This window comes from Citrus clementina, unplaced genomic scaffold (assembly GCF_000493195.1).
Source record: "Citrus clementina cultivar Clemenules unplaced genomic scaffold, Citrus_clementina_v1.0 scaffold_5, whole genome shotgun sequence".
Classification (NCBI taxonomy): domain Eukaryota; kingdom Viridiplantae; phylum Streptophyta; class Magnoliopsida; order Sapindales; family Rutaceae; genus Citrus; species Citrus x clementina.
Genome location: NW_006262201.1, coordinates 5,060,465 through 5,073,436, shown reverse-complemented (window position 1 = coordinate 5,073,436; position 12,972 = coordinate 5,060,465). Strand labels below are relative to the sequence as shown.

At 34.8% G+C, this 12,972-nt stretch overlaps 2 protein-coding genes across 2 annotated transcripts; one reads left to right on the top strand and one right to left on the bottom strand.

Moving 5' to 3' along the window:
- The first annotated feature begins 4,749 nt into the window (after nucleotides 1–4,749).
- On the top strand, nucleotides 4,750–6,902 carry LOC18042485 (probable S-adenosylmethionine-dependent methyltransferase At5g38780). The gene is made up of 3 exons (XM_006431562.2): nucleotides 4,750–4,888; nucleotides 5,302–5,979; nucleotides 6,479–6,902. Exons 1-3 carry the CDS (start codon nucleotides 4,805–4,807, stop codon nucleotides 6,809–6,811), a joined length of 1,095 nt encoding a protein of 364 aa, XP_006431625.2. The 5' UTR covers nucleotides 4,750–4,804; the 3' UTR covers nucleotides 6,812–6,902.
- Nucleotides 6,903–8,981: 2,079 nt separating this feature from the next.
- LOC112097813 (zinc finger BED domain-containing protein RICESLEEPER 2-like) lies at nucleotides 8,982–10,661 on the bottom strand. The gene is made up of 4 exons (XM_024183395.1): nucleotides 10,356–10,661; nucleotides 9,567–10,122; nucleotides 9,267–9,488; nucleotides 8,982–9,001 (listed from the first exon to the last, which is right to left on the bottom strand). Exons 1-4 carry the CDS (start codon nucleotides 10,659–10,661, stop codon nucleotides 8,982–8,984), a joined length of 1,104 nt encoding a protein of 367 aa, XP_024039163.1.
- Between the last annotated feature and the right edge of the window lie 2,311 nt (nucleotides 10,662–12,972).

Below are 12,972 nucleotides of genomic sequence, written 5' to 3'. Positions count from 1 at the left end.
TCAACATTTTGTAGAATTAATTTTTGTCAAAGTAGTGTTATTCATTGACATTGTATTTGGTTACAGCTGAATCAACCCTTGATCAATGGCCTAGATGTACTGTCAATGCATTGATCTTGCCCTTGATCTCATGCTCCCACTAGGCTATTCTAGGAACCCCTCGAATATCCACTGCGAATGAGAGCACTCCATTAAACCAATTATGGATGGTGCTTAAATATTATTGAGGGGGGAAGAAAACACACTCAATCCGGTTTACATGGCTTGCTTCTTTGCCTCCATCCACAGAGAAAGATTAGAAGATAGTTTTACTGAAAAAGAAATGAACTACAAATGTTGGACGACAAACTGAATTCTGACATAGAACCTTTACCTTCACTTGGTAAATTTTCAGGAAAGCTACAATGCCAGAACCGGCACAGCCAAAATGATGTCGGTCACTATCCATACCTAACATGATTACATAGATAAATGAAACAATTTTACCAAAATTTAATCTTGAGGGTTTCAAAACAATGCAAAAGATTATGTAGTTGATAATAAGAACCTGGGATTATCCATAGCCACAGGTTCAGGTTAAGCAGGATCAGATGTGATGGGGAAAGTCTTGTAGCTGTTTGCTCTTAGACAATAGTAGCGGCAGCCGTCATATCCTCAAATTTCCTAGCTGCAGCTTAATGCAACCATACTTGCGGCTGTCAATTGATGGCACCTGAATGCACAAAATGAATAACAAGAAGCTAACCATTGATTAACCATTAATGATAAATATAGGAATTTACATATAGCCATTAGAATCTCGTGCCTTTTTAAATAAAATGCTTGCATTATGGGCAACTAACTTCATAGGGTGGTACCGTAGCTTAACGCCCTTTTAACAATATCCGCTTCAATTTTACATCAACCTAAGTCGAGCTACCATGTCCACATCCACCATGTCCATAGCTATATTCAATGGTACTTGTTTGAACCCTATCCAATCTTACCAATCAAGCACCATTCTTACCCTTAGATCACTTGTCCAGCGAGTTGTCAAAATAAAAAATTTCTATCACATCAAAGCAAAAGAATTAGTCGCATTATATTGATCATGTTTTGCAATAGAATTTTACAACCTTAGTAATCAGAGTTGATGCTGATTGTTTTACTCTCATGTGGATATTCAAAAGATATGAAATTCAGAATATGAGAAAAATATATATGGTATATTCCTGAAAAAATTATAGACAACCGAAACAACTTTAGTAAAGTTTAATCTTGACTCTTGAGAATATCAAAACAGTGGTTGACAATTGATAATAAAAACCTAAGATATCCATAGCAGCAGGTTCAGCTCCGGAGCTTGTGATCTGAGGAAAGTCTTGGCAACAGAAGCTGCTTGCTCCAATACAATAATCAAATTGTCAAATTTATTCAAGCTTATATTTATGAATTGACATATAGCCACCGGAGTTGCATACCTTAAAAAATCCAATGCTTCTTTAGATCCCCTGCATTCTTGGCAACTAACTTCATAATTGCTGCCCGGTACTGCTGCCTGGAAATGGTTTCATAATCAAAATGAAAACATGAACTCGCACAAATATGAACTAGAGCTGACATTTTGCTTTCTCGGTTTCTGCTTGATATGCAACAAAGATATATATCAATGGAAGTTATGGGAATGAAGTTTGATGAATTAGATAAATCAGCCGAATTAAAACGTGCGACAGTACGCTACAGAAGCAAGCAAGTAAACACGCACCTGAGCCTTATTCATTCATCTTTGAACTGGCCTGTTAGTCTCACCAGTGTAACTCCATTCTCACCCTTGATCACTTGACCTGCAAATTGTCAAGGATGATCAATCAAAGAGTTTTCATGAAAAATAATTATCTTACTTTCAATGACAGACGAAATAGGGGCTACACATATTGTATAAATACTAGTCAACATAACTATACTCACATTGAACATCAACATTTTCTTGCATTTGATTCAAAGTACTTTATGCTTCTTAATTGGATTACAAATAACTGCAAAGAAAAGAAGAAATTACCTGCGGCAAATACTTAAATTATGCTTCTTGATATTTAAATATGGCATACTCCCGAAATAGAGTTTGATTCAAAATGCTATTTATGCTTCTTAACTAGATTACAAACAGCAACAAAGAAAATCAGAGTAAAAGAAGAAATTACTTACTCTCTTGCAGCCGCTTGAGAATTTTGTCAAGGGCCTCCTTTCGCGTCCTCTTAATTACGAAATAAAGGTGTTGGGAATGTGAGATATCTTAGGCCAATCCTCTCCCTCCTCCTCTCTGTAGCGTTCTACCAGAATATCACTATCTACAATTTCCAATTCCTCCAAAGTCGTGGTTTGGAGGAATAACCATCCTATTAAACAATAACCAACATCATTCTTTTGTTAATTCCTTTACAGAGATAATATCTGTGGATCCCATCATGGACGTCACCGACCCCTTACGTGTGGTAACTAAAATTTTACTTTCATGAAGACCATTCTTCAAGCAATGGTAGAATGGTTTCCATTTAATGTAATCTCCATCCCACACGTCATCTAAGACAAGAAGAAATCTTTTCCCTCCAATAGACTCATAAATATGTTTAAGAAGAGATTAAAATTCACCTAAACGAGATTCATGACCATCCAAAGCTTCAACCATCGCTTTGGCAACCCTAAACTCATCAAAAGTGTCTGATACACATACCCATAAAATTTTGTCAAACTTTCTTTTCACCTCATCGTGATTAGAAGTTAGTTGTGCAAGAGTATTTTTCCCAATGCCTCCCATACCAACAATTGAGATGATATGAAGGCCTTTTTGTTGCTCACTGCTCTCACACAATAGTTTACTTAAGAGTTCATTCTTCTCATCAACTATGCCACAAATCTCTTCCTCATCAATCAATGAAGTACCTTGCACTCGCCCTGGTTTCTCATTTCCTTTTCTCACACTCTCAACAAATTTGAACATATTTTTTTGAGTGGCAATATCGTCTACCTCTTCATTGATTTCTTTGATCTTGATAGCAATGTCATGACGTATAAAGACTTGTTTAAAACCAAAGCAAGTGGCAAGAAAGTAGGAACATTCTTTCTTCTTCTTTTGAGGAGCAAGTACAACAACATTGTCATCAGCGTCGCCCTGATTCTACAATTTGCGTCTTACAGTGATCCACTCATCCAACACATCCTCAATGTCGTAGGAAATGTCCTTGATCCGACCCAGCCAAAGTCTGACGAATTCCTCCTTCACTTGCCTTTGCTCTGCATCATTGAGCACATCTTGAATGGCTTGAAGATGGCTTGTAAGCTTTTTCACTTCTTGTTTCACACCCACCACTAACTTCACCTGTTGCTTAACCACTTCGACAGCAAAGCAAATTAGCAGCTCCAAGAGAGGGGAAACAATCGCATCAACCATGGTGAATAATTTTGGATTACAAAGTGGAGAGAAATTTGTTGTTGCAAAAATGCTAGCTAAAGGGGGAAATGATGTTATGAAAATTGCATTAATCAATTTTTATTATAGTAGAAGCAATATATGCAGTTTTTTCCTTCTCGACCACGTCAATAATTGGAGCATGTTGCCTTTACTTTCAATTTGATAATTTCACTTTTATTAAATCAAGATTAGTATCAATACCAGCATGATGGATGCAAGTCATCTCTGTCTATTCTATTGTGAGCAAGATTTAAAAGAAGAAAGTAAAAAAAAAAGTTTGATAGATGTGGATTGCCTTTCAGTGCCCAGTCATTCAATATTATAATAAAATAATAATTACTATTAAAAAAATTACAAAAAAGAGTGGGCTTCATTTCCCCTCTTCATTATCCCATTCTTCGATTCTCAAATCAATTTCTAGAAAGAGTTGAGAGAGAGAATTAAACTCTTGAGTGAGTATAGAAAAATCGGATGTATTGGACTATTAAGTTCTGGATAGTGAGTTAAAATATTTCAATACTTATAATTTTTATTTCATCAGTTAAGTTTTATTCTTTTGTTTTCATCTATAAACGTAGGTTAAAAGCCGAAACACATAAATTCTAGTGTTCACTGAATGATCCTTGTGCCTTAATTTTCTTAATTTCACTTTAATTGTGTGTGTACTTTACCCAACAATTTACTAACAATAGATTCTTCTCCTTTTTATACAATAATATATCTTACTTCTTAATTTCCTAATCCATAGATTCGTTAAGTATGAAAAGGCAAGTAGGTGAGTTTTGGTTCAAATTTATTATCCAAAATTTATACTCATTTTTAAGGACAAAATTATCAAGTTATATCACATATTTAGGTGCTTGGAGGATTTGAGTTTTGACATATTTCTTTAAATGCAAAGGGATCACAAATTTGAGTGGCAGAGCTGTGCTGTGATTTCATTCTCTTTACATAATAGATTAAGGGTAGGTATCCAGAAAATAAAGGTATAGTAGTTATATTATTTTGAATATTAGTGCGGACAAATATATCCTAATATAGGAATTGAAATCCAAACTGATTTATAATAAAATTGATTTAGGTTAGTCCCATCAAAATTTTCCGCATATTGTAAGCATAAGCAGATTGGCAACTTATGTCTATAAAAACATATTTGTATTTTTTTTTAAAGCAAGGGGTCTAGAGGAATTTATAGAAAGATAGGGAAAGGTTGGATATTTGACTAAAATACAGGGGTACCAGACAATTTTCCAAATAAAAAGTCAAGGAACTTGTGTAAAGTTCTTGAGGTTTGAAGCAGATCAAACGCAGCAGTATCTGCCTGTAGCTTAGACAGAGCAAGAGAAATTGGCTCACATGCAGAGCAATAATTTGACCGAAGCATATCCTATGGTTGGTGGAAATGATGCTTACAGCTATGCCCAAAATTCAACCTACCAGGTATATGATGTATATAAGTTTAATATTTACTAGTTTTCCAAATTTCTGTTCATATTAAATTGCATCAATTCGATGATTTGAGAAGGAAAAAAAAATTAAAGTTTCTTGATTTTTCTCTTTTTTTTTTTTTTTGATGATATGCTTTGTTTTTGGATTAGAATTTAAAGAATTAATGAGGCTGATTCGTGATTATTGGATGTTTTGGAGATCATTAAACATCTATGCAGTTGAAATTTGATGACAGCCGACAGAAATTATGAAATTTAATTCGTGTAAAATGCTCCAATATGCCTCAAAAACTTGTCGATTGTGTCAATATTTATTCTTCGAACTCGTTGACAATCTATTATTAAGTTATTATATGCATACAAGAAATCTTTTGCAACTGATACAACTATTTAAGGTGACTGCAGAGAGGAGTTGTGGACGCTGCAAAGGAATTAATCAGCGAAGCCATAGCCGATAAACTTGACTTGAAAATTTTGGGATTTGATGATACTTTAAAGCCATTTAAAATAGCAGATTTGGGTTGTTCTGTTGGACCCAATACCCTTTTGGCTGTGCAAAATATCATTGAAGCCATAGAGCTGAAATTTCAACGAACCACTAATTTACACCAAAAACCTTCAGCCTTAGAATTTCAAGTGTTCTTGAATGATCACTCCGACAACGACTTCAACACACTATTTAAATCCCTTCCTCATGCTCGTAAATATTTTGCTGCCGGCGTGCCGGGTTCTTTTCACAGTCGGTTGTTTCCCAGGTCATCTATACATTTTGTGCACACCTCCTATGCCTTGCATTGGCTCTCCAAGGTTCCTAAAGAAATTGTGGATCCTTGTTCTCCTGCATGGAATAAAGGAAGCATACAATGCAGTGAATCAAATATTGAAGTTGTTAGGGCATATTCAACACAGTACAAGAATGATATGGAGTCCTTTTTGAATGCCAGAGCAGAAGAGCTTGTGCCTGGAGGGTTGATGGTGTTGATTTTAGCAGCTGTGGTTCCAGATGGGATACCTCTGTCAAACTCTTATGTGGGCGTGTTCAATAATATTTTGGGATCTTGCTTCAATGACTTGGCCAAAATGGTAAGAATAAATGACTGCTAAATGGAAGTAGATACAGTGAAAGGCACACACGTACAGACACAACATTTGTATACACATGATCTAGTAAAATTTGCTGCCCATTTTGTTAAGCGAGAAATGAGAATGACACTTTCATTTCCTGTAGAAATTATTTTTACCACCCAAGTCCTTCCATATAAATTTGTAATAGCTCATATAGTCATGGTGTTTAAACATTAATGAAAAAGTAAACTATTGAAGAATAAATACGACCTCTTAACATGCGCAAAATAAAAATTCGGCACGTATAAATATAAATTATAACTAATCAAGTTTTATACTTAGAGGTCCCATTTACCTTCCAACAGTTTATTTTTTCTTGTTATTGTTTAAACACCAACACTAAATTCCAGATTTAAAGTGAATCTGTACTTTATAGAGTGCTGACATTTGCACTTGAGAACGGTTACGTTTGATTAACTACATCTTTTTGGTAACCCGATTCTTATAAATATTTCAGGGAGTGCTTAGTGAAGAAAAAGTGGACTCATTCAACTTGCCGACATACAATGCGACCCCCAAAGAGTTGGAAGCAATCATCAGAACAAATGGAAATTTCACCATTGAGAAAATGGAGAAATTGAGTCAACCCAGGAGACGAATTACAGCCAATGAGTACGCCTCAGGAATAAGAGCTGGCATTGATGGACTCATCAAGAAACATTTTGGGGATGAGTTTGTAGACGAGATATTCAACTATTTCACCACCAAAGTTGAAGAGAATTACTCCATCATTGAGGAGAAAATACGTAACGTTAGTAATTTGTTCATCTCGCTCAAGCGGTTTGCTTAGTTGCAGCTGATAGCGTTATACGTTACAAGAAATAAAATGATATAAATTTGAGTAACATATTAGTCATAGCCAAATTTATATTTTTGTTTTGATTTAAAATTTCTGTTTAGTTAGGCACCAAAATCCAAATCTTTTTGAGCTGTTCATGTAATATTTGCATAACAGCATTAGCGTGTAATTTATTTTAATTACGAGATGTTGCTACTTTAACCTTCTTTATCCAAAGTCATTCATATATATATTATATTGAAATATACTCATCTAAAGTGGCTCATATTTACAAGTAAAGCTACTCTTTATTTTTTAAAATCTGTTGTAATATGCAGTGAACTTGTTAAAAATAATTTTTAAAAAAATTTTACCAAAAATTAAAATTAATTTTTAACTTTTCAACATCACTTTTGTCTTCTTAAAAGCAATCCATTTATTTTATATACAATTTATTTTTTAAGATTAAGATGATAAAACTTATTCGCTAAATATCAATGAAGTGATTGTTGTTTAAACTGTCCAGCTTATAAATGAATTAACATATAATTCATTTTAGCCAGTGGATTTCTCTAATTTTTTTTTTCTCTATTTTTAGTGTCACTTAACACCTATACAAAGTTTTGTTGTTTGCATCAAAGAGGAAAAAAAAAAAAAATCCACTCATCGATTGCGGAATATTATTCGAAGTCCCTTGTTACTTGAAATTTCTTTGTTTCACACAATAACAACAGCAGTTGGAAAAATAATAAAACAGTAATGCATCCAAGATTGTTGAAAGGTGATGCATATAATAGAAATCACTCCACCTAAAGAATTTATCAGCGGTTCAAAATTCTGTAGATGAGATGGCCATACCATTTGTTCAATTTCTTGGAAAATGTTAGCGGTGTAACAACTGCTCCAAAGTCAACCGTAAAACCAGTTGCCATAACAATGAAGAACCAATCCGTTTCATCGCTTGAAGTTGATGCTGAAGATGGCAACTCGCTGGAATTTGTTTGGCAATTATTCATCAACGGAGGTCCGCATAATCCTTGGTCGCCTACTTGCCTTCAAAAGAAGTTGGCAGAAATGATTGGAGGTGAGTACCTGTTGGAAACTTTCCCACCAAAAGTGGTTATATGAGAGATTCAGGACAGAAAAGTAGTTAGGCTTGCAAGCTCTGAAGGGATTGCTCCACTCAGGTTGTTCATTGAGAGATCCAATGACTATCTCTTTCATGTTCGCAAAAGCTATTGGGATGGAGCCTGTGAGGGCGTTATGCGACAAGTTCAAACCATAGAGCGAACTGACTAGTCCCATCTCCTCATTTATTGACCCTTCCAAATTGTTGTTTGAAAAGTCAATGGAGGTGAATAAGGATCTTCTGTAGCTTGATCTCTAGACCTTTTATTGTGACTGTTACCGCATCCTGGTACAATTGACTACTGCTTCCCATGAGTTCATATTGAAGGTGTTTGAACTCTGATCGGGATTTGGTTATACCAACCATCATCTTTATCCCCTTGAAGTTTAGTAACCACTTCTTGGATACTCATCCGTTAAATCTGTTGGAAGCTAAGTCCATAATTAAAAGCATCAGCCTTGAGACATTATAATTTCCCCGACAACCAAGGCTTCCGGAAAAGTTGCTCGATCGGAAAACTAGAACGTGGAAACTTGATGCTTGCTGTTAGGGGTGGGCATTTTCCGGTCCCGAACCGAACCGAACCGAAACCGATCGGTTCTAAAAAACTCAAACCGAATTTTAGAACCGATCCGAACCAAAAAAATATTTCGGTTCGGTTCTAAAATTTGGTTTGGTTTGGTTTGGTTCGGTTCGTACATATTCCTGTATTTTACAGTTTTAACCAAATTTGACTGCATTTTACAATTTTTACCTCCATTTTACAAAATATAAGTTCATAATAAGAAAAATAAAATACAAGAAGTCTACAATACACAAGCAACAACTTCAAATACAAAACCTTCAAGTAAAAAACAAAATAACAAAAGTCCTAATACAAAATAGTCACAATTCAAAAACACACCTAGATTTAAAATCTATTACAAATTATAAGTTCATAACAAGAAAAAAAAACACAAGTCTACAATACACAAGCAACAACTTCAAATACAAAGCCATCAAGTAAAAAACAAAATAAGAGAAGCCTTCAACTTCAATACACAAGCAACAATTTCATCCACCACCCACATCACCTACATCAAAATTCAAACTTTCAAAGTGAGCCAAAGCACTCAATAATTAAACTAAATAAAATAAAGTGATTTAATAATTAACAAATAAATATATATCAATTTAATTACCTAAAATGGTTTATGTTCAACTGCAATTTTTATGTTGACCTACAAAGTTGGTCGGCCATTGTTGATTTGCGAAGTTCTACATAAAAAAATTGGACAAATTGAACAAGGTTAGTAATACTTAAAAAGTAAATTTAAATTAAAGTTTTACAAAATATACCTTCCACAAGTTGATCCATAAACTCATTGTCTTCAACTAATTTATTTAGGTCCGCTGTTGTATCCATGAAAAGAGAATTCTGCAACCAATTCTGTAACAATACCAATGCTTCCACCATGTCTAGAGTCAAAGAGCTTCTATACTGATCTAGTATACAACGTCCAGTACTAAAGGCAGACTCAAAGGCAACAATAGACACCGGAATAGCAAGAACATCCCTTGCTATACTTGATAAGATTGGGTAATTGGCACTATTCACCCTCCATCATAATAAAATATCAAATTTAGTGCCCAAATTACTTTTTGCAATTTTTTCAGTCTTCTCCATCAAGTAAAGATCTAGCTCATTTGACAACTCCGGGCTACCTTCACTAACCGCAACCGCTTTACTAAATTCGGAGAAAGGATCCTCAATCATAACATCATCATCATCACCCAAATCCCAAAAATTCAAACCACTTCCACTTCCAATAGCTAAATTTTGGCTCCCACTTGTGCTTCCGCTTGCACTTCCACTTGCACTCCTACTTCCATCCGGTTTGTATTGTGCATTATAAGACTCATAAAGCTTAATCAACAAATTCTTGACCATTTCCTTCATCTCAACACATTTGGCACTATCCTTGCCATATAATTTCTCAAAGCAATGTGTTGTGAATTTCATTTTTCCCCTTGGATCAAGTACTAAAGCAACAATCAACAACTTATTTATCTTGAAACAACCATCCCCATACTTATCAATTTTTTCCTTCATTTTAATTGCCATGAAACCCAAAAGACTACCATTACTAGCGGACAATGATCCTAAAGATTGTTCAATTTGACATATCAAATTGTAACAAATATTTGATGTCACCTAAAAAAAATAATGTTAATAAAGCTAAAGTAAACTTCATCATATTATTATATATCAAAAATTAAAAAAAATATAGCTCATAGAAAATATAGCTTATAGAATTTCTTTTTTTTTTTTAATTGTCTTTTGTATTCTATTATATAAATAAAAACAATGTTAATAAAACTAAAGTAAACTTCATCATATTATTTTATATAAAAAATTAAAAAAATTTAATAAAGATTTGATGTTACCTTCAAAGATGAAGAAAACTGCGAAGTCGCATTATGAAACATCTTTAAAAACTTGACTATGCGTCGAGTATTTTCCCAATTACTGTACAATGGCGGCCCCTCCCTTTTCTTCTTCCCACCCTCTTTTTCATTGAAATAAGCATCATAAAGCTTATCTTCAATTGCCATTCGATCAAGTGCCGGCTTAAATTTTAATGCCGTATTCAACATGGAATATGTAGAATTCCACCTAGTGAGACAATCCAAAGTCACACTTCCTCGGCAATTAATATTCTCTTGTTGCACACGAATTTGAAATGCTTGCATCTTGGCAGTGGAAGATCTCACATACTTCACCGCATTCTGAACACTAACTATACTCTACTCTATTTCCTTCAACCCTTCAGTAACGATCAAATTCAATATGTGTGCACAACAACGAACATGCAAATAATCTCCATTCAACACTAAGCCATCATCCCTCCAAGTCTTCACTCTATCAATCAAGTACTTAAGAGCACCCTTATTTGGACTTGCATTGTCAACAGTTACAGTAAACACTCGCTCAATACCCCAGTCAATTAAACATTTTTCAAGTTGCTTACCAATGGTTTCCGATGAATGATCATTAACAGTGTTAAAAATGATAATCTTCCTATGTAAGTTCCAATCTCTATCAATAAAATGAGCTGTGATGACCATGTAGCTAGCTATTGTAATGGAAGTCCAAATATCTGTGATCAAAGATACTCTCTGTTTATTCCCCGCCAATAAACTCTTCAACTTAGCCTTTGCCTTTAAATACATCTCAAGAGTATCCCTACTAATGGTTCTTTGTGATGGGAGAAGATATCTTGGAGCTGCAACACTACAAAAATGCCTAAAACCCGGATTCTCCACAACAGAAGAAGACAATTCATCAAGAACAATCATTTTCACGGTTGCCCGTTTGCAAGCTTCTTGACTAAATCCTCTTGCTACAACTTCATCACTACCAACATCTTGAGTTAATGTTGTTTGGTCTTTTTGCAAGTCCTTGAACTTTTGACATCTTTCACGGTTATGAGTTCTTAAAGTGCTAGTCCCGTACCCGACCGTCCCACATTCAAATTCTTGACCACAGTAGTTGCATTTACACTTTGTATGATCATTTGGAAGTCTAGTGAAATGTTGCCACACTGATGATCTTGGAGCTATTTTTTTCCTTGGTAGTGGTGGTTTGGATGATGATGACTTTTTCCGCTTGTTTCCACCGGTGACAATTGTTGCCGAATCATTTTCAATTTCATTATCATTAACTTCAACTTCATGCTCAAAATAATAGGCTACACAATCAAGGTTGTCTTGAACTCTTGAATAATTAGACATCTAAAATAAATCAAATAAAAAGAAATAAGCAATCAAGATTTATTTAATAATTTGATTTACTTTCAATGAAAAAAATTGAAACAACAACTTTAATTAATTATAAATTTATTCTTGAATTTTATTTTCTATGCGGCAATATTTGTTTACAATTGCATAATTATGGCATTGGCAATTCAAATTCAACTAGTTAGCATGATAATAATGGGATATTTAATTAACTTCAAGTCTTCAACCACCAAACGATATATACTTTTTCTCATCCATTTTCGAACTAAATAAAAGTCACAGGACCACAAATATTCTCTGTATCCAAATTCCGAAAGCAATGAAGGGTGATGATAATTTAATATTTACATATCAATATTCTCACAATATACGATTACACAACTATTTCACTTGCAATGGCCATATCTAATTACCCATTATATTTGCTCATTGTACAATTCCAGACTTCCAGCAACCGATATACACTAACACCTCCACAAATTTAACCCCACATAAGCTTCAATTCAAACACAAAGAAAACAAACACAAAGGCCACAACATAAATGAATAAAAAAAGAACTTGCAGCAGTGAAGATTAAAGACGCGGACTGATGGTAGGAGGTTTGGATTAGTGGCGGTTAGAACAGTGAGGCCCGAAGACGAGCGACGTGAAACCGTTAGTGTGAGGGTGAGAGACCGAGGGCTTTGACGGTGAGTGTGAGGGACCAAGCTAGTGAACGCGTGAAGCCGTGAGGGACCGAGGGGTTCGACGACATTACCACGCTTGAAGGGATGTGCCACCACTGACCGTGATGTAAGGGACTCATGGAGAGGCCACGAGTCACCGATCTAACGAGGGAGATAGCTGGATTTTGGACTTTAGGTTTAGGATTTAGGGTTACGAAATTAGGATTTCAAAAAAGGGAATTTGGGATTTAGCTTTTTATATTTTTGATTTTGAATTTTGATTAAATTAATTTGTAAATGATTGGACTGAATCGATTGGTTCTTCGGTTCGGTTCGGTTTTGAACCGAATCGAATGTAAACCAATCGGTTCTTATAATTTCAAACCATTCATTTTTTTACCTTAGAGCCGAACCGAACTGAATTAAGTTTTTTCGGTTCCGTTCGGTTCGATTCGGAAAAAAACTGAACCGTTTGCCCAGCCCTACTTGCTATAACCAGCATGGGAACTTGTCCGTAAATTGGTCGTTACCAGGGTCTAAAGCCTCCAACGTTTTGATTTTGGCAAGAGATTTTGGGACTATTCCTTCAAATTGATTT

What these genes read in the sequence shown, in the direction of transcription:
- LOC18042485 (XM_006431562.2), top strand. Translation starts at nt 4,805, where the DNA reads ATGCAGAGCAATAATTTGACCGAAGCATATCCTATGGTTGGTGGAAAT. An exon ending in CCCAAAATTCAACCTACCAG is followed by an intron (nt 4,889 to 5,301) that starts GTATATGATGTA and finishes AGGTGACTGCAG; the next exon opens with AGAGGAGTTGTGGACGCTGC. An exon ending in TCAATGACTTGGCCAAAATG is followed by an intron (nt 5,980 to 6,478) that starts GTAAGAATAAAT and finishes TAAATATTTCAG; the next exon opens with GGAGTGCTTAGTGAAGAAAA.
- LOC112097813 (XM_024183395.1), bottom strand. Translation starts at nt 10,661, where the DNA reads ATGCAAGCATTTCAAATTCGTGTGCAACAAGAGAATATTAATTGCCGA. An exon ending in AGTTTTCTTCATCTTTGAAG is followed by an intron (nt 10,123 to 10,355) that starts GTAACATCAAAT and finishes TATTTTTTTTAG; the next exon opens with GTGACATCAAATATTTGTTA. An exon ending in GACTGAAAAAATTGCAAAAA is followed by an intron (nt 9,489 to 9,566) that starts GTAATTTGGGCA and finishes TATCAAGTATAG; the next exon opens with CAAGGGATGTTCTTGCTATT.